Source organism: Trichosurus vulpecula, chromosome 4 (genome assembly GCF_011100635.1).
Source record: "Trichosurus vulpecula isolate mTriVul1 chromosome 4, mTriVul1.pri, whole genome shotgun sequence".
Lineage (NCBI taxonomy): Eukaryota > Metazoa > Chordata > Mammalia > Diprotodontia > Phalangeridae > Trichosurus > Trichosurus vulpecula.
In genome coordinates, this window is record NC_050576.1 from 133,408,904 (window position 1) to 133,432,713 (window position 23,810).

General features: G+C 39.9%; 1 protein-coding gene across 1 annotated transcript in view; it reads left to right on the forward strand.

Annotated features, from left to right (window-relative positions):
• Positions 1-23,810, forward strand: part of LOC118846839 (kinesin-like protein KIF28P) — a 56,884-nt gene that overhangs the window by 18,720 nt on the left and 14,354 nt on the right. Inside the window, 9 exon segments of the mRNA XM_036755545.1 lie at positions 3,264-3,418; positions 4,762-4,873; positions 8,248-8,315; positions 9,316-9,458; positions 10,726-10,847; positions 13,024-13,114; positions 17,096-17,150; positions 18,357-18,480; positions 23,001-23,145. Of these exon segments, the coding sequence (XP_036611440.1) occupies positions 3,264-3,418; positions 4,762-4,873; positions 8,248-8,315; positions 9,316-9,458; positions 10,726-10,847; positions 13,024-13,114; positions 17,096-17,150; positions 18,357-18,480; positions 23,001-23,145 (1,015 nt within the window).

Genomic DNA, 23,810 nt, shown 5'->3' on the forward strand with positions numbered 1-23,810 from the left:
AAGCAGTGGGCCTTGGAGACAGTGGCCTTGGCACTATTAGCAGCTGTTTCATGAGCTCTCAGCCCAGAGATGGTAAGAGAATTGAACAACTGGTCAGGAAGAGATTGCAGGGGACCCTTTGCTGGCACTGGGTGCATCTGGCACTGATTAGGAACTCTCTTGCCTATAAGCAGTTCTGGGTCACAGTTCCCGGGCACAGAGGATTGCTTCTCATCAGTCACAAGGGGAGTGGGAGCTCTTGTTGCAGTTCCAAAACAAAAAGGAACACTAGCACTTGTGGCTGCAGCAAAGCAGGGGACTTGATCACACTCTTAGGGCCAGGAAGAGAGCTAGTGCTTGTGGCTGAAGGGGACCAAGGGCTCTTCTTGGGTAAAGACCAGAGACAGACCAGGAGAGCAGTGACTACACCTCTCCCCTCATCACACCCTGTTGGAAGCACTGAAAACTTGCAGACTCCAAGAACTAGTTCTAAAAACAGCAACGTGAAGAAGCCTGAAGCTTGGGACAGTGCCTTCCCAACCCCAGGTGAGTAGAGCCAAACATCAACATAGTGTTCAAAGTTAAAAAAATGATAGAAATTAGAAAAATTAGAAAAAATTAGAAAAAATGATAAAACAAACAAAAAAAATTTACTGTAAAAACCTATTATGGTGGCAGAGAAGACTGAGACACAGACTTAGAAGAAAACAATGTGAAAACAGCTATACGCAAGGCCTCAGAGAAGAATGCTAACTGGACCTAAGTCTAACAAGAATTTTCCTGGACGAGTTAAAGAAAGTGATAAGAGTGGTAGAGGAAAAATTGGGAAAACAAATGAGAATGATACAAGAAAATTATGAAAAGAGAATTAACAGCTTGGTAAAAGAGGCACAAAAATATGCTGAAGAAAATAACACCTTAAAAAACAGAATTGGCCTAATGATAAAAGAGGCATCAAAAAAATCACTGAAGAAAAGCACTCCTTAAAGAGCAGAATAGGCTAAATGGAGACAGAGGTACAAAAATTCACTGAAGAAAATAATTTCTTAAAAAAATAGAACTGGGCAAATGGAAACTAATGACTCCGTGAGAAATCAAGAAACAATAAAACAAGGTCAAAAGAATGGCAAAAAAAAATAGAAAATGTGAACTATCTCACTGAAAAAAAAATGATCTGGAAAAGAAATTGAGAAGAGACAATTAAAGAGTTATTGGACTACCTAAAAGCCATGTTCAAAGAAAGACCCTAGACATAATATTTCAAAAAAATCATAAAGGAAAACTGCCCCAGTATCTTAGATTACCTTATCATTATTAGGGCAGTTAGAAGGAATATGCATAGACAGAGGGCATGGGGGTGAATCAGTTATGTTGAAATGATGTACTGTTCTACTTATCATCTCAATTTACCTTATATTGAGGTCTTTTTTCCAGCTTGATATTTGGGACAAGGGTGTGAGCTCTTCTCCCTAAAACAGGAGCTCTTAACCTTGGTTGTGTCATAGACCCCTTGGCAGTCTGATTGAACCTATGGACCCCTTCTCAGAATAATGTTTTCAAATAATTGAAGGAAATGCTAAATTTCAGTTCAAGATTAGTGAAAATAGAGGTACTTTTTTTTCCTTTCCACGTTCACCAACTTCCCTGAAATCTATAGATAGTCCATGGATCCCAGATTAGGAAACCTGCTCCAGAAAGAAGTAATAAACAAAAAAGCTACATGTTGTTTTGGAGAGAAGCATGGGAGACAGATTTGGCACTGTATTTTCTGCTTACTTGTAACTTACTCTGGACATTTAACAAGAGTTCTCTATTTGTCTAATCCTATTTGCCAAATAATTTACTAAAGAAACCAATAGAATCTAATGTATTCCTGATAAATGTCTTTAGAAAATCATAGCTCCCCTTTATATAATACTTTAAAGTTAATAAAATACTCTCACTAACCCTGTTTTTTTTTTAGTTTTCCAATTATTTCCAATTATTCTAATTATGAGAGTTAGTATTTTCACGTTCAGATGAGGAAATAGGAATATTAAACAATGTGGTAATATGGAGAGTGCTAAGACCTCCCTTAGTAGATGTGGGTTCAGTTCCCGGCTCAGACACTTGGTAACTTACTTAGCCTCACTTTACCTCAGTTTCATCATCCGTAAAATGGGATAATAATGCTTCGCTACCTACCTCACAGGGTAGTAGGTTGTTAGAACTTAGTAAACCTTAAAGTGATATTCAAACATGAGCTGCTCTCATTACTATAGTGGCCAAGAGACTAAATGGTTAAAAGACAGACCTGGGCAAGAGCCAGCTGTGGTCCTGGGATGCAGAATCTGAAAATGAACTTGGTAGCTTTGAGAATTGTTCTTCCATTCCCCCTCCACTCCTTGTTTTATAGGGAGCCCTGCAACATTAGATTATCTGAAACCAGTTTGAATTGGTCAGAACTGAAGGAAAACCTAATGAAGCATCATCATGCCTATTACCAAGAGATAAAGTGGTAGAACCAGGGGATGCTGATTGCAAAGTGTGCTCACAGTGGTAGGGGGCTAGAGACAGGTTGGAGGAAGAGAATGGGGAGGGGCTGAATGGAATGATGCTTGTGTTCTTGTATGGAAAGGAGGTCTGAAGCTTGTGTGACTTTGAAGAAGTTGAACTGAATTGTTCTCTTCTTGTTTTAGATCTCTTTCTTTAGATCTCTTTTATCCTTGCCACTCTTCAACCTATAAAATTAGTTTAAATCAGGGGTCCTTAACCTTATTTGTTGGCAGTCTAATAAAGCCCACGGACTCTCAATCAGAATGATGTTTTTAAGTGCATAAAATAAAATATACATAATTACAAAAGAAAGTAATTATATTGACAGACAGTTTTCAAAAAAAAAAAAAAAACTAGTGTGCAGTCCCCAGGTTAAGAATTCCTGTGAGGGAGGGAGGCCATGCCTAGTTTGTGGGTTTAAAGACTAATGTGAAGCTTAGAGAGGTTAATCAGAGCCTCCAGTCTCAACACCCAGTGGTCTTCTTTTTTCCCATTAAATACTGTAGAATGTCAATTCCAGAGTAGAAAGAGTTTATTATTTTGCTTTGTTCTTCAGTTTTCATTTTTAATCATCTCTATTATATTAATCGAGACATTTCCACACACAGTGACAATTTCCCTTTCTTTTTTCAGATACAAGATTCATTTGGAAACAATATTTTTAATGATCTGCTTTTGTGGAAGGATTAATGGACAATGCATGGGCTTCTACAATTTTTAAGTAATGGATGCTTCATTTTCTTAAATAGGTTTTTCTTGATGGAGACCTCACCAAGCAATCCATTATTAATTTAGTGGATTTAGCAGGTAGTGAAAGGCAAAAATCCTCTGGATCCGAAGGAGACAGATTGAGAGAAGGGTCACGTGTTAACCTGAGTTTAACCACACTGGGCAATGTAATCAGGTAACAGAATCAAGAAGGAAGCAACTTTCTGACATTTGTAACAAATTTTAGGTGATATTCAAAGTGGCTTTTAAGACTTTTTAAATCCATTTATTTTGAACATTAGAATTAGGTATTGTAAAAAAATGAACAAATTATAAAAAATATACAAATGAAGCCTGCTGTTTTAGGAAAACAAAAGTTGGCTTCTCAGAGTTTAAATTTGTGGTACTTATCTTTGTGGTGCACATCTGAGAACCGGGCATTTATTAAACCTTTATTCTGTTCTAGGCAACACTGTTAAGTGTTGGGAATACAGAGAAAGGCAAAAACACTGTTCCCGCCTTCAAGGAGCTCACAGTCTAGTGGGGGAGACAACATGCAAACCACTAAGTACATACAAGATGTAGACAGAGTAGATGGAAGGCAACCTCAGAGGGAAGTGAGGTGGGAAGGATGGGAACAGAGAAAGGCCACCTATTGAAGGTGTAACTTGAGCTGAGTCTTAGAGGAATCCAGGAGGGCCAAGAGGTAGAGGGGAGGAAAGAGAGCTTTCCAGGCATGGGGGTTGGGAGTAGGAATCCAGCCAATGTAATGACATAGAGTCAAGAGACTGGAGTGTTGTGTACACAGCAAGAAGACCAATGTATCTGGATCATAGAGTGTATGAAAAGGAGTATAGAACATTTGGGTCAATCTTAGGTGTTGGAGGTTGGTTTTAGCAATATTATTAACAGATGATGTGGGGTTTTTGTTCCTCAATTTTCATTTTTAATAATGTCCATTTTATTAGTGGCTTTCTACACACCGTGGCAATTCATATACATATCTGAACAGACAATTGTTGATTTAAAGAAGGGCTGTGACAGGAATTTTAATTTAACGGGGCTTTAGAAATTGTGGGCTATGTAAAAATGTAGATAAGCGGTATTTACCCTTCCCATTTTCACCAGTGTCATTGGCTGGTTCACTGTCAGTCAGCATCAGGCCCTCCAGCAGTCGTTTTCATTGGCTCTTAGATCGTGCTAGAGGATTTGATACTGATTGGCTTATCCAGCCAGTGACAGGCAATCCAGGAACAGTATGTTTACACTGGTCTCCCATCTTTGATTCAACACAAGTCCCCAGGTAGCGAGGAGACATCCCTGATTTAAAAAAAAAAAAAAAAGACTTTTTTTTTTTAAAGAGGAAGAAAAAAATTCAGCAAAACCAATCAACTACTCAAAAGAATGTGATGACAACATTGCATCCTGCCCACTTTTTTGGATTTTTCTTCCCAGGGCAGATGGTGCTTATATTTTCCCTTGTCATGTCACAAAGAGATTTATTTTGTTTTCTCCTGTTATATGTTCTTTTTATTGTAGTGCTCTTGCAGACGTTGCCATGGGGAAGAGAGTTCTGCACGTCCCCTACCGAGACTCTGTTCTGACCAGACTCCTTCAGTCAGCCCTGGGTGGGAACAGTAAGACTATTATGGTAAAATAATGTGTTTTGTTGAACTGTTTTGTACCCTTTGTCACATTGGTTATATGTGCAATAGGACAACAGGCTGTCAACTCTAATGGCAAAGACCGTTCACTTATAGAGCAAACAATTTCACTTTGTCTCATTATCCATTATCTGGATGTCGAAAATGTGCTATTAACATGAGATAGGATGCACAGGCTAAAGACTGGTGAAAATGGGCTGTCCCCGTGTGTACCTTGGCACTGTTATCCATTTGTCAAATGCCCATGAGATGCTTCTAAATCAGTATATTTGAATATATTATTTCAATCCCAAAATTATTACACTCTTATGTGTAAGCCATTGTTCTGGGTGCTAGGGATGAAAAATCAAAACTGAAACAACAGTTTCTGTCAAGAATCTTACATTCTATTGTATAAAAAGATGTTGCCCCTGAACTCACACAACTCGTTACCAGAGGTGTAAAAAGAGAAGGGAGTTGAGGCACGAGTTTCTTGGTTGGATCTCCTACCAACTGCAGATGGTGCTCATCTATTTATGTGGCCAGGAGAGAAAGATAGGTCACTGACTATTTGCTCTTTCCCCCTAATATACCCTAAGATTTTTTTAAAAAGCAAATTGATTATTTATCATTTCATCTGACTTGAATGATTTATACTCTAAGAGTGAACTTTTTATTCATTTTAAGGTTCTATTATTTCTTAGGCAATTTTAAAATTATTCAAAATTGATGTTCTTACACATTTTCTAAAATAATACAATGACCATTCAATTAAAACTTTTTCAATCTTTTTTTCCCCCTCAATCAGTCAATAAAATGTAAGTGGCTACTATATTCTGGAGACTGTGCCGAGTTCTGAGGTCACAAAGATAACAACCAAACGGTTCCTGCCCAAAAGAAGCTTGTATTCTATCAAGTGTAATATATCCACATATAAATACATGCAAAGTGAATACAAGAAAATTTGGACTGGGGAGACATAGTGGAAAGACCTCTTGAAAGGATACTACTCTTAAATTGAGTTTTTAAGGAAAGTACAGTTTCTCAGAGGCAGAGATAAAGAGAGAGGGAGAGAGAGCATTCCAGACATGGGAGAAATAGTGTGTGAAAGAACAGAGACCAGAGATGGGAAATCGTATATGAGGAAGGGCAAGAAAGCCAGTTTGGCTAAATCGTAGAGAGTACGAAGGGGAGTCCTATATAATAAACTGGAAAGGTGGGCTGGGGCCAGGCAGTAAGGGATTTAACTGCAAACAAAGGAGTTTTTATTTTATCCTAAATGTAGTAAGAGAGTTTATTGAGGAGGAGAGTGATGTAGTCAGATATCGCTTTGGCAGCTCTGTTGAGGATGAATTATAGAGGGAAGAGATTGGAGGTAGGTAGATCAACTAGGACTGTTGCTCTTGAGATAATAGTCCAGGTGAGCGATAATGAAGATCTGAACTAGAACAGTGGCCATGTGAGTGAAGAGAAGGGGACAGATATAAGAGATCTCATGGTGATAGATACCCATCGAGTTTATTCACAAATCATCTTTTCAGGTGGAGTTGAGGATGGCTTGGAGGTTGTGAACCTGGATGACTGGAAGAATGGTCATGCCTACAACAAAAATGGGGAAGTTAGAGAAGAGGGAGGTCAGAGAAGACCTAGCAAGATTGCAGAAGGGGAGAAGATAATGAGTTGCATTTTGTTGGATGAATTGAATTTCAGGATTTATGACAGTGCTCTTTGAGTTTCTAAAAGATAGTTATACAGAAGAGGCATTAGCCTTGATCTGTTCATCCCCAGGAGACAGAACCCTGGAATGATGGGTAGAGTTTTCAGAGGAGCAAGCTTAGGTTTATGTAAAGAAAGATTTTCTCACAATGTACTATTCCAAAGTGGAATGGGTTGCTTTAGGATATATTCAGTTCTCCCTCACTAGAGATTTTGAAGCAGAGACTGGATGACCATTTGTTGGGAATGTGGTAGAGGGGATTTTTTGATCACGAACACCTTAGACTCTGAGGTCCCTTCCACTTCTGTCATCTGTGATTTGACTTCTCACTCCCTCCCATGCTCCATATTTATTGCTGCCAAGTCCTGTCCATTCTACCTTCGTAATATCTCCCAAATATTCTACCTTCTCTCCCTCTGACCCTGCTACCACCTCAGTGTAGACCCTTATCCCCACATACCTAGACTGTTACAACAGCCTGTTTGTCAGTCGCCCTGCCTCAAGTCTCTCCCCACTCCAGTTCATCTTCTACTCAGTTGTCAGATTGATCTTCCTAAAGCTCAGGTCTGAGCATATCACTCACCCATCCCCCTTTAGTAGCTCCTTGTTACTTCTAGGATCAAATAGAAAATACTCTGTTTGACATTCAAAGCTCTTTGAGTCCTGGTCCCCTCCTGTCTTTCCAGTCTTCTTATACCTTATACTACTATCACCCCCTAGCCATACTCTATGATCCAGCGGTACTGGCCTTCACGCTCTCCGTCGTCTCAGAACTCCGGGCGTCTTCACTGGCTGTTGCCCATACTTGAAATTCTCTCTTCCCTTACTTCTATCTCCTGGCTTCCTGGGCTTCCATCAAGTTCCAGTTAAAATCCCACCTTCTACAAGAAGCCAATTTCTCCTTAATGTTAGTGCCTCCTCATTGTTGATTATCTCTAATTTACCTTGTATGTATCTTGTTTGTACAGAGTTGTGTTCATGCTTTCTCCCCTTTAGACCATGAGCTCCTTGAGAGCAGGGTTGTTTTCTGCCTTTCATTCTAGCACCAATGGTTAGCACAGTGCCTGGCATACAGTAAGTGATCATTAAATGCTTGTTGACTGACCGACTTGATACTGTTACTGTTAATAGCTGGCATATTTTTGAAAGGACTTTACAAATATCATCTCATTGGATCCTCACAACAACCCTGTATCATTATCATTATTATTCCCATTTTATGACTGAGGAGGCTGAGGCAGGAAATGTCTGAGGCTGAATTTGAATTCAGATCTTCCTGACTCCAGGTCCAGCGTTGTTGCCACTGAGTCACCTCGCTGCCTGTCGAATGACTGATTCCGTGATAGAAGTCATAGTTAGGTAGGATGTGGTAACTGATTCCATCCTGACGGAAATACATGGTATGAATTTGAGTAATATGACCACTTCAGAGTATTTCTTATTCTCATGCATCCTGAACTAGCTGTAGTAAGTGGCAGAGGTGAAATTTGAACCCACGTCTTCTAAGTTTAAATCTTGTCTGTCTTCTGCAATGCACTGTTACCTCCCAGTCTCTAAAATTTTATATTCAGTTCTCATTCAGAGATCCCTTTCAATAGCACCTGGCACAAGGACTCTTTATAAGGCCAATGGATGGAATTAAAAGTTTGGTGAATATATTTACAGATTGCTGCTATAAGCCCTGCTGATATCTGTTATGAAGAAACTTTGTCAACTTTAAGATATGCTGAAAGGTAATTTTACAAATATTTATTCCCTTTAGTGGCTCCAGATTTTTAAATCAGACAGGTTCATGCAATATCACAGCTCCTGAGTTAACTTTTTTTTTAAGGGGAAAAGGTAGGGTTGTAGGGGGAAAGGGAGAAGTAGACCTGAGAAAAAGAAACTAGGATAGAGGGAAATCTAGGACCATTCATTCTTTCATTATAGTCTGAGAGCCTCCATTTGGGGGGAGAAACAAGTGCTAAATTCTATGGGAGTATTTGGTTACACCAGTGCTAAAAATATGTGATGAGGAACAATTCAGGAGTTGGCTGTCTTTCACTAATAGCATGTCAATGCTTTTCTTCTGGAATACTTAGAGAATGGTAATGCAGGGAAGGAGAGGAATTGTTACTGAATCTTGCAGGAGTGAGAGTGAGAGGCATCAACCATTCTGTGAGAGGGTTGGATAGAGCTGTCTGCCATCTTGGCTACTTGAATGATAAATTGCTAAACAAAAACTTGTTAATATTCTGCTCTGTGGAAATGCTGGTCTCCCAGCATCTTTGGTCTAACCCAGTTATCTTCTGGAAGTCATGAAAATATTCATTTTTAGCTCTTCCTGTCACCTATAAACCACATCTTAGAATATTTCACAAACTCTTGCTTACCACAGTGTATTCTGTGGCAGTCTTGAGAATTGTTATTTCAACAAAACAACTTGACACATCCTTGAAAGTGTCAATATTTAATCCAATCCAGCCGGCTGAGGCAGTAGTTCGCTCATTTACTATTAGAACCTTGTTGATTGGTAAAGAATGGGATTTATTTTAAACTCAGAGTTTAGAAGTTGAAATTATTGATTATTAGGTCAAATGGGAGAGAAAGGGGGTCTAGATCAGTTGGATTTTGAATAAACAATGGGTCTATTTCTAGCTTCTGCTTGCAATCATTATTGAAAGCTTTTATAAAAGGATGGGGTGTCTGAATGTGGGTTGGTTTTGGTTTTTTTTTGGCTTTTGTCTGAGAAAGAACTAAAAAGATCAAGAACAAAGCTGTGATAAATACGAGCCCTACCGAGAAGCTGATAAAAGAACTGAAGGCAGAAAACAACAGACTGTTGTCCAGGCTTGCCGGACTGGGAAATTCAGGGAGAAGAGTAGCAGATAAAACAAGTAGGTATTATCAACTAAAACCACAGATTTCTGGCACATAAACTGAGGGAAATAGAGGTGTTAGGTGTTGGGAGGATGGTGTCAGAGGGAAGGAACCTGCCTAGCAAGCCCTGTTGGATATCATTTAAGCAAAAGCATAACCAAAGTTGGGTCTGAGAGCTTTGCCCAAGGGAGCAGACATAATGTCCAGTGGGGGAAAAAAAGCAATGACTCTAAGGTAGACGTAGGAACCAAAATCAAGGATTAGAATTGAGCCAACAAACCTTTACTAGGCCACCTACCTACCTGTTATGTTTGAAGTACTAGGTGAGTTCTGGGCATGACTTTAGGAAGAGTAACCAGTGAATGGCTAGCTTATGGTGGAGAGCGGATTATCTCTCCTCTGCCTGCATCCAGCATTTTCAGCTGAGAAGGCAGGGGACTCTGTTTTCAGAATGTGCCCCAATTTACTGAACTAATGATACCAGAATATGTTTCAATAAGAGCCTTATATCGTTACTATAAGACACAGCCCTGTCTTCATCTCGTAGTAATACCTGGTGGGGATCTTCACAGATCACACTGGTGAACACATTAACCCTGGGACCTATCCTTTTCAGCTCTATATTCCCACACTATCCTCCTTCTTAATAGATATCAGCCCACCCTGCTAATATTCTTCAGAAGTGCCAACATTTTGGACCAGGAGGCAACTTGCTTGTGTTTATTTTGCCTAGCCTACCTCAGAGTGAGTTAATATCATGAATCCTGAAGGAATACTCACCTGGCAAAGTGTTCTTTCTCAAAGGACAAGTCACTCTGTTCCAAGTTTCTTTAAAGCAAACAATTGGAAATCATTTCAAAACAGGGCTAAATAATAAAATCAATATACACTGAACTCTTTTGGCCATTCTCCATAACATAAATGACTCACAAAGTGGGTTGGATGTTGAACAGAGAAATGTTGCGTTCAAAGTTCTCTTTTTATAAGGATGGTCAGCCCCAACCTGAGCCAGTGAATATGCCACATAAGAAAATATATCGGAGGTATAATTTTTAAAAAAGGCAGTTAAGTGGTATCATTCATTTGCAAGTGAAGTCTCCTAATATCTTTCTGGAATAGAAATCTTATATGCATTATATTCTTTCATATATATGTATATATGTATAACATATAGGTTATAATACTCAATATGCCTTGAAGAGTGGGTCAAGGAATTGAGGGGCTATTTTGTTCATAGTCTTTGATGCTATACATCTGATCTTTAAAACATCACCTTCCTTCCAGAGGAACTAGAGTATTTACTGGCAAAAAACCAGCTGCGCCTTCAAACTATACAGATTACATGGGAACACCAGTTGGAAGAGGCTCGAAAGGAATGGGAAGAACGATATAGTACAATCACACAGGTGAACTTTCTTCTGACTCCTAAGGGCTTGGAAATTAATTGACTTTGCCTCCCACTACCTTTCATGAAGCTAAAGAGTCTTGTGTTATATAGAGATTTTTCTCACTCCCAGACTGGAGCAATCATAGTATGGATGCTTCCTTTTTTGGTGGCTAATTAAAATTCTTCTCATGGGGTGGAAATGAGCATGAAATGTGTTTAAGAAACCCATATTAATCGATGGATGGAGGAAGTAAAGCCTAAAATGTTTGCTCAATATACACTGAGAAGACACAGGATAGTGGAACGAATGGGGCAGCTAGGTGGCGTGGTGGCTGGAGTGCCAGGCTTGGAGTCAGGAGAACCTGAATTCAAATCTGGCCTCAGACACTTACTAGCTGTGTGACCCCTGGGCAAGTCACAACCTTGTTTGCCTCAGTTTCCTTATCTGTAAAATGAGCTGGAGAAGGAAATGGCAAACCACACTAGTATCTTTGCCAAGAAAGCCCCAATGGAGTCATGAAGAGTCAGTCATGACTGTAAATGACTGAACAGGACAGAAAGAATGCTGAAGTTGGGAATCAGTAGCCTGAGGTTCTTAAACTGGATTTGCCACAAAGTTATTGGGTGACCTTTTGGTTGTAGGAGCGAGGAAGCCTAATGCAGTTGTTTGAGTTTTGGATTTGGATCCAGAGGACCTGAGTTCAAATACTGCTTCTGCTATTGCGTGACTCTGGGCACAACTGCTCTAGATTTGTCACCAACTCCACGTGGAAATGTGGAGCCAAGTTTCCACATGGCTTGGATTAGATAACTTCTAATCTCCCTTCCCTCTCTACATCTATGATCCAAAGTCAGTTCCTTTTTCCTGAACCCATTTTCTACCTCTGCCAAGGTAGGTTTGACTAATCTCTAAGCTATGTGACCCTGGGCAAGTCACTTAACCCAATTGCCTCTCAAAAAAAGGCAGTAGAGAGCTGATAAAGCTTTAAAAAGCTCTAATTTCTATAACCTGTTCAGTTTGAAAGACAAACCATCAAGGCTGTAGGAATTGCCAAATTGGAGACAATTGGAAGGAGAAAGGAAGATAGGTGCTTCTGAGGTTACATGAAGCAACCTAACCTTGTATTTAGCCGGATGGTCATCTAATACCTTTGAAATGAATGAGGGACAAAGAGCCAGCCTGTTTCCCAAGCCCTGTTTGGTCCTAGACATCAGCAAACTCCAGTCTAAGGGGACAACTGGAGTACAGGAAGGAAAATCCTGAGTAAACAAAGAGCCAGAGTAAGCCCATGGTAAACTTGATTTCAGCCCTCCTTCCCAAAATGTTTTCATGTTCCTCTGCCTGGGCACGTCTGAAAGCACCAATAAAGGAAGCAGTAGGGTGGGAAAGGGTGAAGATTAGATAAAAAGGACTTCATTATGGGAACAGTAGGCCTGAAGAAAGAGGAGATGGGATTTAATCAAAGGTGCAAGGAGAGGGATCGGAGATTGGAGTAAAGGAGAAAATCAAGGACAATGTCAAGAGGTACAGGTATAAAACAAGGGAGAAGGGAGAGCTCCTGGCAAAAGGATTCTATTCTCAAGGTGATGCAGAGATTGAAGTCTGTTGTAGGAGGCTCAAAGAGAAGAGAGATTCGGAGTGATGTGAGATGAGACCACAAAGGTAATTGCAAGTAAATTATGGAGGGCCTTAAATACCAGGCTGAGGAGTTTCTATTTTACCCTCAAGGCAATAAAAACTCCCTATCTTGTCAAAAAAGATTATATGAAGAAGTCTAGATTATCACTTATCACTGTCCAATTTGATGATTTTCAGTATGCCAGCCTGTAGCCTCAGGTGACCAAATAATGTCCATTCCTGATTGTCTGGAACAGGTAATGTCTTGGAACTAACCCTAACTGGGTGGTTCCCAGTGATGAAAGCTTCACTTTGATGGAGTGTGAATTTTTATCATGGTCTACGGAAAAAAAGAACATAATTACTTGGCATAATGCTAAGTTTCCTTATCCAAAGGGACTACTTTTTTTTAAAACTTTTTTGCCTCTCTCTGTCTTCTGGATTTGGTTAAATTATAGCGTTGTCCTATGTTCTTTAAGGTAAATAAATGGTGTCATTTTCAAGGGAAGTAGACAGAAAAAGTAGCCTGATTCTGATGTGTTCGCGATGGCACCACTAACCCCGGTTTCCTTTCTAGGAACGGCAGATGACAAAGGCTTTCCCTTACCTCTTCAATGTCAACGAAGACCCCCAACTCACAGGAGTTCTCAAGCATTTCATTCAAGCTGGTATTTAACTTACTTTATATTTTTCTGGGGGTACCCAATGTTCTTCACTCTTGCAGCTATTAATAATAACTACATTCTTTCATCTAGTTGTTAGCTAAATTTCACTTCATCTCTCTGCCTTCGCTTATCCAAATCCTTGTTGTTGGCATCTGCAGGACTTGAGGTCATTTGCCTTCCTTTCTTTCTTGTTTAAAGTTTTGTCGATGTACCTTGTTTTAATATTACATTCATGTATAGATTACCCCACTCCACGAGTAATCTTTTGCAGCAAAGTAAAATAATTAAGTAAAACTAATAATACAGAGGCCTTATTTCAAAGTGTATGCAACATTCCACTTCTGTTGTATGGCCCCTCTTTTCAATTTTTTTAATTAATATTATCATCTCTCCCTCCACCCATCCTATTGAAAAAAATTTTTCTTGTAACAGATACATATAGTCAAGCAAAATAAATTCCCTCAACCTCACTGTCTATATCAAACATACATATATACACATGTGTGTGTATATATATGTATATATATATATACACACATATACACATACAAGTATTTGTATCTATGTGTGTATATATGTATACATGTATGTCTCATTCTGCACTTTATATCCATCACCTCTCTGTCATGGATAGCTGCTAGGGTCTTGACCAGCAAGTTGCCCTATCTCAGTACGCAATGATGAGGCGGGAGCAATGATGGTTATAACTCCGATTTATTGGCAGACATTATCCAGTTTTATAGGGTTTTGCACTACATGAGCAGAAGCAGGTGTTCAAGGGGTAAGGGGATGAGAGCATGGGAAGACCGATATCTGGTGGGAAGAATCTGGATTATTGTAAACTATGTTGCCTACAAGCGTATGGGAAAACTAGGGTTGTGGTAAGGTGGTTTCCATAAGAGTATGGGAACAGGAGGGGAGTGCTAGTCTACAGTGACAGGGAAGGCTGGGAACAGGAGGGGAGTGTTGTTCTACAGTATCTAAAGAGGCCTGGGAAGGCTCGGGCAGGATACAAACTGATTGTCAGAACTGTATGAGCTATGTGAGGCACGGGGCAGGATGCCCTTGTAAAGTATCAAAGAAGTTCCCATTAATTAAAGCATGTTTGTGTTAGGCACTGGTTCAAGAGCATTAGGTAGTGGCCAGCTGTGTTCCTCCTACTGGGCTTGTGAGTCCTAGGTGGATGGACTCTGCCTGCATGAGAACGGATGGCTATCAGAGCAAGAGGGGGGTGCTGTTAAGGGGGGCTGTTAGGGACGGAAGTCTTTCCTCCGGGCGCTTACCGTTCCAACTCCTACTAAGCCTGTCTGGTATTACCCAGGAAACAGGCCAAGCGCTAGGGTCCGAGCAGCCCCAGGGTCGGCACTAACTCCCTACAGATAGCATGTTTCATCATTGGTCCTCTGGAATCACGAATATATTGATCATAATTGTCACACTTCTCAAAGTAGCTTGTTTTACAGTATTATGGTATAAATTGTTTTCCTGGTTCTGCTCATTTACTTCTTCATCTGTGAGTTTAGTACTTGACTTATCGTTTTCCTCTCCACCACAAACCACCCCCCCATCATGTTTAGTATATGAGGTGTGGAGATGAAATATCAATTTTGAGAAGGATCCATTTTGCGTGAAACATAGAGTATGTGAAAGGGAACAATGAGAAATAATGGAAAAGCGTGCTAGAATCAACTTGTGGAAGGTCTTAAGTACCAGGATCATGCCTGTATGTGTTTTACACTATTGCTAAAATAATCTTTCCATGACACAGGTCTCACCCACTTAGAAATCTTAGGTGTTTCCCATTGCCTCTGGGATAAAAACAGACTTGTAGAATTATGTGATTCTGGGTAGGACTAGAGTTCAGGAGAGAGACTGGAATTAGATATATAGATTTGGGAGGTGTCTGACAAGATATGCTATGTAACGATATCAGCAAAAGAGAAAGTATAGAAGGAGAATGGAAAAAGGCCCAGAATAGGAGTTTGACCAACACCCGTGCTTAGGGACGAGGAAGATGGTGATGAATCAGCAAAGGAAACTGAAAGGGAGTTGTTGTGCAGGTAAGAGGAGAACCAAGAGGAGAAATGGAGCCAAGAGAAGAGACCGTCTGGGGGAGTGGGTGGTCAGCAGTGTGAAGAGCTAAAAAGAGGATTATGAAAGGGGAAAAAACATCAAATTTGAGAGATCCATTGAATTTATGAGATCTTTGGTAATCTTGAAGAGACAGTCAGTCAAGTAGTATGTTCTGAAGCCACTTTTTAAATGGTGGGTGATGGAGACCTAGTGGGGGATGGAGAAGTATAGGAAGTAAAGTTGACAGCTCTTTCTAGGGACCTGGCAATGATATGAAAGAGAAAAGGGATAATAGCTTATATCAGTGGCTGAATTAAAGGAAGGATTTGTAAGAATAGAAGAGACTTAGGCATGTTTGTAGGCAATAGGGACGAAACCAGTAGAAAAGGAAAGGTTGGAGGGAATGATTGAGAGGGCAGGCTTCCAGAGAAGATGGGAGGAAAGTAAGAACAAGAACAGAAGTAGAAATTTTGATCTTGGCCTTGACAAGGAGAAAGACTATTTCTTTGTCAGTCTGGAGCAAAGTAAGGAGGATGAGTCACGATTTAAAAGGGTTTTGAGGTGTGATGTCAGGAAGATGAAAAAGCTGAGGGCAAATAGCCTTGATTTCCTCAGTGAAATACTTGTGTGAGGTTGACTATTTTCTGAGAGACAGGGGAGAGTAAGAGTGGCCTTGGAGTATGAGAAGATCCCATCACCTCCCAGCTTTTTCAGAAGAATGCCCACCCTCTTTTCGGTCATTCCCTATCTTCCTGACTCCTTCTCTGCTGCCTTCTACATACGGGCCAGTATTTCACCACTCTTAAAAAATACTCACCTGATCTGACCATTGTCACTAGCTGTCATCCTATATCTCTCCTATCTTTCTCAGGTATACTTGAGAAAGGTACCTGTACTAGGTGCCCCCACTTCCTCTTTTCTCACTTGCTTCTAAAATCTTGGCATCTGGCTTATGGCCTCATCATTCATCTGAAACTTTTCACCACAAAGTAGCCAATGATCTCTGTTCTTGAATTAATTTTTTTCAATTGACAACAATCTATTTATTCACCCACCCAGTTCCCCATCCAATTGGAGAAAAAAAAAAAAGAAAAAGCCCTTATTTAAAAAAAAAATCAATAGTCAAGCAAAATAAGTTCCCAAATTGGCCATGTCCAAAAAACTTACATTTCAGTCTGCACCCTGAGACAATTACCTCTTTGTGAAAAGAAAAGAAATGTTGATTATGTCCATTTATCTTGTATATATATATATATATCTTTATACAGTACATACTTGTTTGAATGTTGTCACCCCTTTTTGACTGTGAGCTCCCTGGGAGCCAGGATTGTCTTTCTTTGTATCCCAGCACTTAGAACGGGGCCTAAAACATAGTAGGTGCTAAATAAATATTTGTTGACTGCCTAATTTCAATCAGCTGAAAAAGCTGAGAGCGGCTGTTAATACTCCTCATCTGAATGAGATGGATAGACCTAGTCTAAAAACCAATAACAACAACGAACCCTAAAAAAAAAAAATGTAAAAAACAAAAAAGTAGATAGAAAAAAAAGTTACACCATCAGCCACTTGGGTTTTCTTTTTACTTTTGAAAAACATTATTGATAAACTTTGTTTCAGCACATTCTACAATGTGCAGAATCCCTGTTGACTCCCCCACAATTTACGCCCTGAAAACAGCACCATAAAAAGCCATGGAGACGTCCAGCCTTATGCCTTAGCAGTTGTGTTTGTTTTATGACAACAAACCAAGCTTCTTGCCATTCTTTTTAATTGCTATCACTGTTATTTATTTCAGTATTGTTGCCATTTCAAAGCATCTCCTTTCACAGACATGCTAATTGCACATATTATTCTTTTGGTTCTGCTTTGTTCCCTATCATTTTAAAAATGAGATGTTTTCATATTTTTCAGGTTCATCTGATGTTGGTCAAGCAGCTTCAAATAAAATTATCCTTCAAGGATTGGGGTAAGTTTCTAAGAATCTGCACCTTTATTCAGTATCAGAGTTATTATTTCCTCAGCCTAGATGGGGGCTCTGAGGAGCTGTCTTCTCTATCTCCCTGCCCTAAAGGAAGGTCTCACACAACTTGTATATCCTTGCCTAATAGCCCATTCCAGTAGTTACCAACCCAAACTACCAGGAAGTTGTTCCTTTTCTCTAGCAGAAATCCAACCTGTTATAGTTTATCTGTGTTCAGTGAAGATGGAAAAAGTTAGTCACCATCCTCTGTATTGTAGAATTTCATACACATACACACACACACACACACACACACACACACACACACACTCTCCATAAAAGTCCTGTGAGATCTCATTGTGGAAGTAACTTAGATTCCTAACAGTTATGGCACTACAGTTGGTATTTACAATTCCTATCCAGCTAAAAAAACTTTGAATACTGACTCAGAGACAGACTAAATTTTATTTATTTAGAAATAACAAGGCAAAGAGAGGCAATGTGGCCCAGTAGAGAACTAGCCTTGAAGCCAGGGAGATCTGGGTGTATGGCCCAGTTGTCTGAGAGTCTGAGTGGCAAAGAAGGTGCAAACCTATATCAGTAGAAGGGATTTCCTCATCTGGGAGTTCCCTGGACCAATGAAGTCATGGGTCTGATTCCTGTTTCTTTCCCTTTTCTCAAAACTGAAAAATCTCTATTCCTATAACTAGTGTCTGTTTATATTGGACCCTTCCACTTTGTAACACGTGCCATTCTTCTATGGGCGCAAGCGTTTGTCTTTATCCTCAGGAATCACAGAATAAATACGTTGTAGGTAAGAAGGTAACACAATGGATGGAGGGTGGGACCTGGAGTCAGGAAGATCTGAGTCCAAATTTGGTCTCAGACACTTCTTAGCTGTGTGATCCTGGGCAAGTAACTTACCTCTTGCTATCTGCCTCAGTCTCCTCGTCAGCAAAATGAGGCTAATAATAGAGGCCACCTCCCACAGTCGTGAGGACAAAATGAAATAATACTGGTGAGGTGTTTTTGCAAACCTTAGACAGCGCACACATGCTAGCTGCCGCTGCTGTTGTCCCATCTTCATTTGACCTTCCCCCTAATGTAAAGGCTTTTTTTTTTTTTGGCTTGGAGGAATGGAAAAGAAAGACTCTCCTTCTTTTGTTTTCAGTGATCACTTATTTGTGATCCATGAATCTTCTCTCCTTGCAGAATCTCTGATAAACACGCCACTTTCACCAACATGGATGGAGAAGTGACGGTGACTCCACAGAACCAGTGCAGAGTTGTTGTCAACGGTGTGCCAACAGTTACAAAGACGAAGCTACAGCATTTGGTAACCTATCTGTCCGCAAACAAGTAGATAAATGAACAATCAAGCAGAAAGATGGATGAGTAAATGGATGAATAGAGAGATAGATAACAGCCAGATAGATGAATAAATGAATGGATAGATAAATAGACCTAAATCTATAAGGTTCGGGTTAACATGTTTTCTGGCTCCCAAAAAGAGAGGTGCTGTATAGGAGCAGCAGCGGCTTCGAGGTTGGCAAAGCACTTTACAAATGTCATTTCATTTTGTCTTCCCAATAACCCTGGGAGGTAAGTCCCCATTTTACAAATGAGAAATCTGAGCCCGAGGGAAGTTAAGTGACTTGCCAGGGCACCCAGCTAATAAGTGTCTAAGGCTGGATTTGAGCTCAGGTCTCCCTAGCTCCAAGTTCAGTACTCTATCCGTTATGCCACCTAATTTCCCTGAATACATGACTTCATCTCCCTGGTATTTCTACTTTAGATATATTTTCTTTTAGGTAAACTTTTAGACTTATTATTTAGGTATGTTGTTATTGGGTAGATCGTATTCTATTTGCTTCTTAGACCCTTTAAGGTGGGGGGGGGGTGATGTAAGCTACATTTCACAGATGAGGAACTAAAGGTCAAGGAGATGAAATGACCTAGTTATATGTGACACCAGCTTCATTTTATCTCCTACAGAAACTAGAAATTGTTATTGTTTCTTTAGGAGAACTTGGATCTTGACCAGTCACAGTTTAACTGTCCTTCTTTGGGGACTTTGTGGGAGACCAGAAGTTTTAACTATTGTTTTAGAACAGTTCTTAACTTTTTTTGTGTTGTGGACCCCTTTGACAATCTGGTGACACATATGGATGCTTTCAAAATAATGTTTAGATACATAAAATAAAATACATAGGATTTCAAAGGAATTCTATTATACTGAAAAACAATTCCAATAAATGTTTCAGAGCACACAAAAAAAATTCGTTGACCCCCATGAAATCTATCCACTGGTCATTTAGGGGTCCATGGATCCTTTGTTCTAGAGCAGGGCTGTCCAGCCTTAGGTTTTTATTGAAACAATAGACAATAATATTTTGATTTGCCATTTTAGTGAGAGCTCTGCGGTAATTAGGCTTTATTTATTAAAGCATTTATATAAATTTTTTGCTTGTAGGCAGGCTGCATAAATCCCACTGCCAGCTACATTTTGGACAGCCCTATTCTAGGGAGACTAGAACCCTTCTTCTAGAGACCATTAGAGATGATGCCTGCAAGAGAGGACTAAGTTCCTTATATTATGAATAAATAAGAAAAGTATGCTTGAGAAACTTGGGGTGCTATCTAGAGACACTTAATGATGAGACTGTGTCTCAGAAATAAGAAGTTAAAATGTGGTAGTTAGAGGTAACTCTGTGACCTTTCTCACAGATAAAACATTGTAAATGATTATGTTTTATGTTGTTAATAAATTGTTTAGCTAGCAGCTTTAATTTTTGCTTAAACCTAGTTGGTAGATTAAAGGTTTTGTAGTGAAAAGTTTTGTAGTGAAAAACGAAAATGAAAAACTGCTTATGAGAAAAGAAGTTTCTCCAATTTGCTAAATAGTTAATAACCCAGAGTGGGGGCTCCAAGCTAATTGTTTAAATAAAATAGATGTTGTTGTTTTAGTCCCTGCTAAGGAAACATCCAGATACACCCCTATATTACCATAGAATTTGGGAATGATGAGAATGAAAATAGTAGGAAGTCAATGAGCAGGTTGAGGAATAATGACCATCTCTTGTAGGGCACACATACAACTAGTAAGTGACAGAGTTGGGACTCAAACTTAAATTTTCTTGACCCTCAGTCAAGTGTTGAGCCTTTCTATCATTCTAACCTACGAGAGTTTAATTTTGTAAAAGTATTTTAACCCATTAATTGATCTTAGAGTGTTTAGCAAAGGAAGATCTTAACCACATGGAAATTAATTTTATTCTTTTGAGATGTACATCATGAATTTTATAGGGAACTGTTAAAGTGGAGTGTGAGGATTGCTTGTGGTCTAATGGAAGGAGGAAGACAAAAGGATTTGGAACTCAAAACTTAAAAAACATTAAGAACAGGTTTAACATGTAATTGGGGAAAAATAAAATATTATTTTTTAAAAAGTGGGGTGTGAGGTACCAGTAATACCTTATTTGCAGACCTGGTGTAAATGATGAGGTCTAAGTCTTTCCCTCATCTCTACTCTTCAGGTGATCTTGGATAAGGTCAGGTACCAGCTGAGCTTCATTTTTCTTAGCTGTTATATAAGAATGAATAGGCACTTAATTGACTTATTGCTTATTGACTGACTCATTCCTCTGTTGTTTATTCAGTCAATAAACATTTATTAAGCACCAACTATGTGTCTAAATGCTGGGGATACAAAAAGAGGCAAAAGATAGACCCTGCTCAAGCAAAGAAATACATATCAAACAATATAGATGAAACATAAATAGGAAATAATTAACAGAAGGAAGGCATTACAATTAAGAGGGATTGGGAAAGGCATCCTGTAGAAGATGGGATTTTAGTTGGGACTTGAAGGAAGCTAGGGAAGCCAGGAGATAGAAATGAGGAAAGAGAGCATTTTAAGCATAGGGGCAGTCAGAGAAAATTTCCAGAGCCATGAAATGGAGTGTGTTGTTCAGGGAACAGCAAGGAAGCCAGCATCACTAGGTCAAAGAGTACGTGGCAGGCAGTAAAGTGTAAGAAGACTGAAAAAGTAGAAGGGGATTCGGTTATGAAGGGCTTCGAATACCAAATGGTATTTTGTATTCAATTCTGGAGGCAAGAGGAAGCCACTGGAGTTTATTGAATAGGTCAGTGATGTGGTCAGTCCTTTGCTTTAGGAAAATTACCTTAGTGGCAGAATGGAGGATAGATTGGAGTGGAGGGAGGTTTGATGCAGGCCAACCCACCAGCAAGTCTATTGCAATAGTCCAGGTGTGAGGTGACGCGGGCTGTACCAGGGTAGTGGCAACGTAAGAGTAGAAAAGGGGGCATAGAAGAGAGATACTGCAAAGGTGGAATCAACAGGCCCTGATGACAGCTTGGATGTGGGGGGGGAGCCGTTGAGAGATAAAGAGGAATCCAGGATGACTCCTATGTTGTGTACCTAAAGGACTGGGAGGATGGTGTTGCTCTCCACAGTAATAGGGAAAGTAGGAGGGAAGAGTGATTTAAGGCTAAAGGTAAAGAGTTTGGCTTTGGACACATTGAGTTTCAGGTGTTTACTAGACGTTCAGTTCAAGATGTCTGAAATATAGTTGGAGATATGAGAATGGAGGTCAGCAGAGAAGTCGGAGCAGTGTACGTAGGTGTGAGAATTATCAGCACAGAGATGATCACTAAATCCATGGGAGATGCGATCACCAAGTGAAGTAGAAGAGGAAGAAGAGAAGAGGGCCCAGGAGAGAATCCTGAGGGACATCTCTGATTAGAGGGCATGATCCAGAGGAGGATCCAGCAAAGGAGACAGAGAAGGAGAAGTCAGATATGTAGGAGGAGAACCAGGAGAAGGGGGTGTCCCAAAAACCCAGAGAGAAGAGAGTATGAAGGAGAGAGTCATCAGCAGTGTCAAAGGCTACAGAGAAGTCAAGGAGAATGAGGACTGAGAAAAGGCCACTGGATTTGGCAGCTAAGAAATCCTTAGTAACTTTGGAGAGAGCAGTTTTGGTGGAATGATAAGGTTAAAAACTGGATTGTAAGGGATTAAGAGAAATAAAAAGAGATACAGTGATATAATAGAAAGAGCCTTGGAAAAGGACTTGAGTTCTAGCTCTGCATTTCCTGTCACCTAGTTATAGGACTCTCCATGTTTCACTTCATCTCTCTGGGGAGTTGGAGTCAGGGGTGGGAAACCCACATGTGGCCTCGAGGCCACAGGTTCCCCACTCCTGGATTAGATGCTCATGAAATTCCTTCCAACTCAAAAGTTTTATGATGCTTCAGATCCAAGATATGATACTTTTGAAGGGAGTGTTAGGGCAGGGGGAGATTCTAAAAAGTACTTTATAAAACTTTAAATGCTGCAAAAATGCGAGTTATTTTTAGTAGCACATATTCTTCTGGGACTATGTGGCACATTCTTATAAAAGTGTGACCTGTACCGTGTTCCTTACTATCCTATGTTATTATTAGCCTTCAAGTTTGTGAAAAGTTTGTTCTTTTTTTCCTATATAACACTGGCATTCAAGTATATGTGAGACAAGGCTTCCTGGTCTTCATGGTTCTAACACCAGTTCTCTAAACATTATACCACCCTGACTCTCTTCCACACATACTGTGTGGACCCTGGATAAATCACTTAATGTTTCAGTGCTCTAGCTAATTCTCTAATGCTATAAATTACAGGGTGTTTCCCCATCTGGGAGTTCCCTATATCAAAAAAATCAGCACTTCCTCCCTGTTCCTGTTTTGGACTCCTACGCTGCTCCAGGCCTGTGGTAGAATTATAATTCCTTCTCAAAACAGTGATGTTTAATATCAGGAGGAATGCTGGGATCATTTAAGCCACTGTCTTTTCCCTAGGACCGAGTGATTTTGGGATCCAACAGTGCCTACCTCTACATTGGATTTCCTGCTGAACGTAGCAACGACGATTGGGCCAGGTTCGATTATGACTTTTTTCAGTCTGAGCTCGCAGCAGCAGAGGGAGTTAGTGTAGATAAGCTTGGTAAGCTTACTTTTGGTGTTTTCAGTGTGCTGACTTGACTCGATTGTCTATGTTACCAATATCCTCATCTGCTCTCCAAAAACTGTCACCTCCATCGTGTGTCTCTCCGAGAACGGAGATAGATTTGCACGCCATATCCAGGCTCTTTAGATTTCCTGGTGTTCATGAACTTGGATGGGGAAAAAAAAATCTTTATTTTCACTAACTTTTAGTTTCTTTGTAATCCTATGCATTTAAAAACACGATTCTGAGAAATGGTCCATAGCCCCAGTGCAGTCCAGACTCTCTTTTCATAGACAAGGAAACTGAGGCTCTGAAAAGTTAAGTGAGTTGTCTCAGGATGCCAGGATTTGAACTCATATTCTCGCTTCAAATCCAGTACTTTTTATATTACATCGAAGGCTGCCTCTCCTTCATAAAAGAAGACAAACACCATTAGTTTGCCTGGTAAAATGGTGGTATCCATGGTCATGAATAATAGAGAATGCTTATCAGATAATGAATATTCATAAATCATCCAAAGTAATTTCTCCCTCCTACCTCCAAATGCTTTTCATTGGCAAAATACTCTGATTTATCTTTGCTTCTCCCTGGTCCTTCTGGGGTAATGAATGACAAAGTAGACACGTGCTTTACATTCCACACCAACTGTGCTACTTACTGTT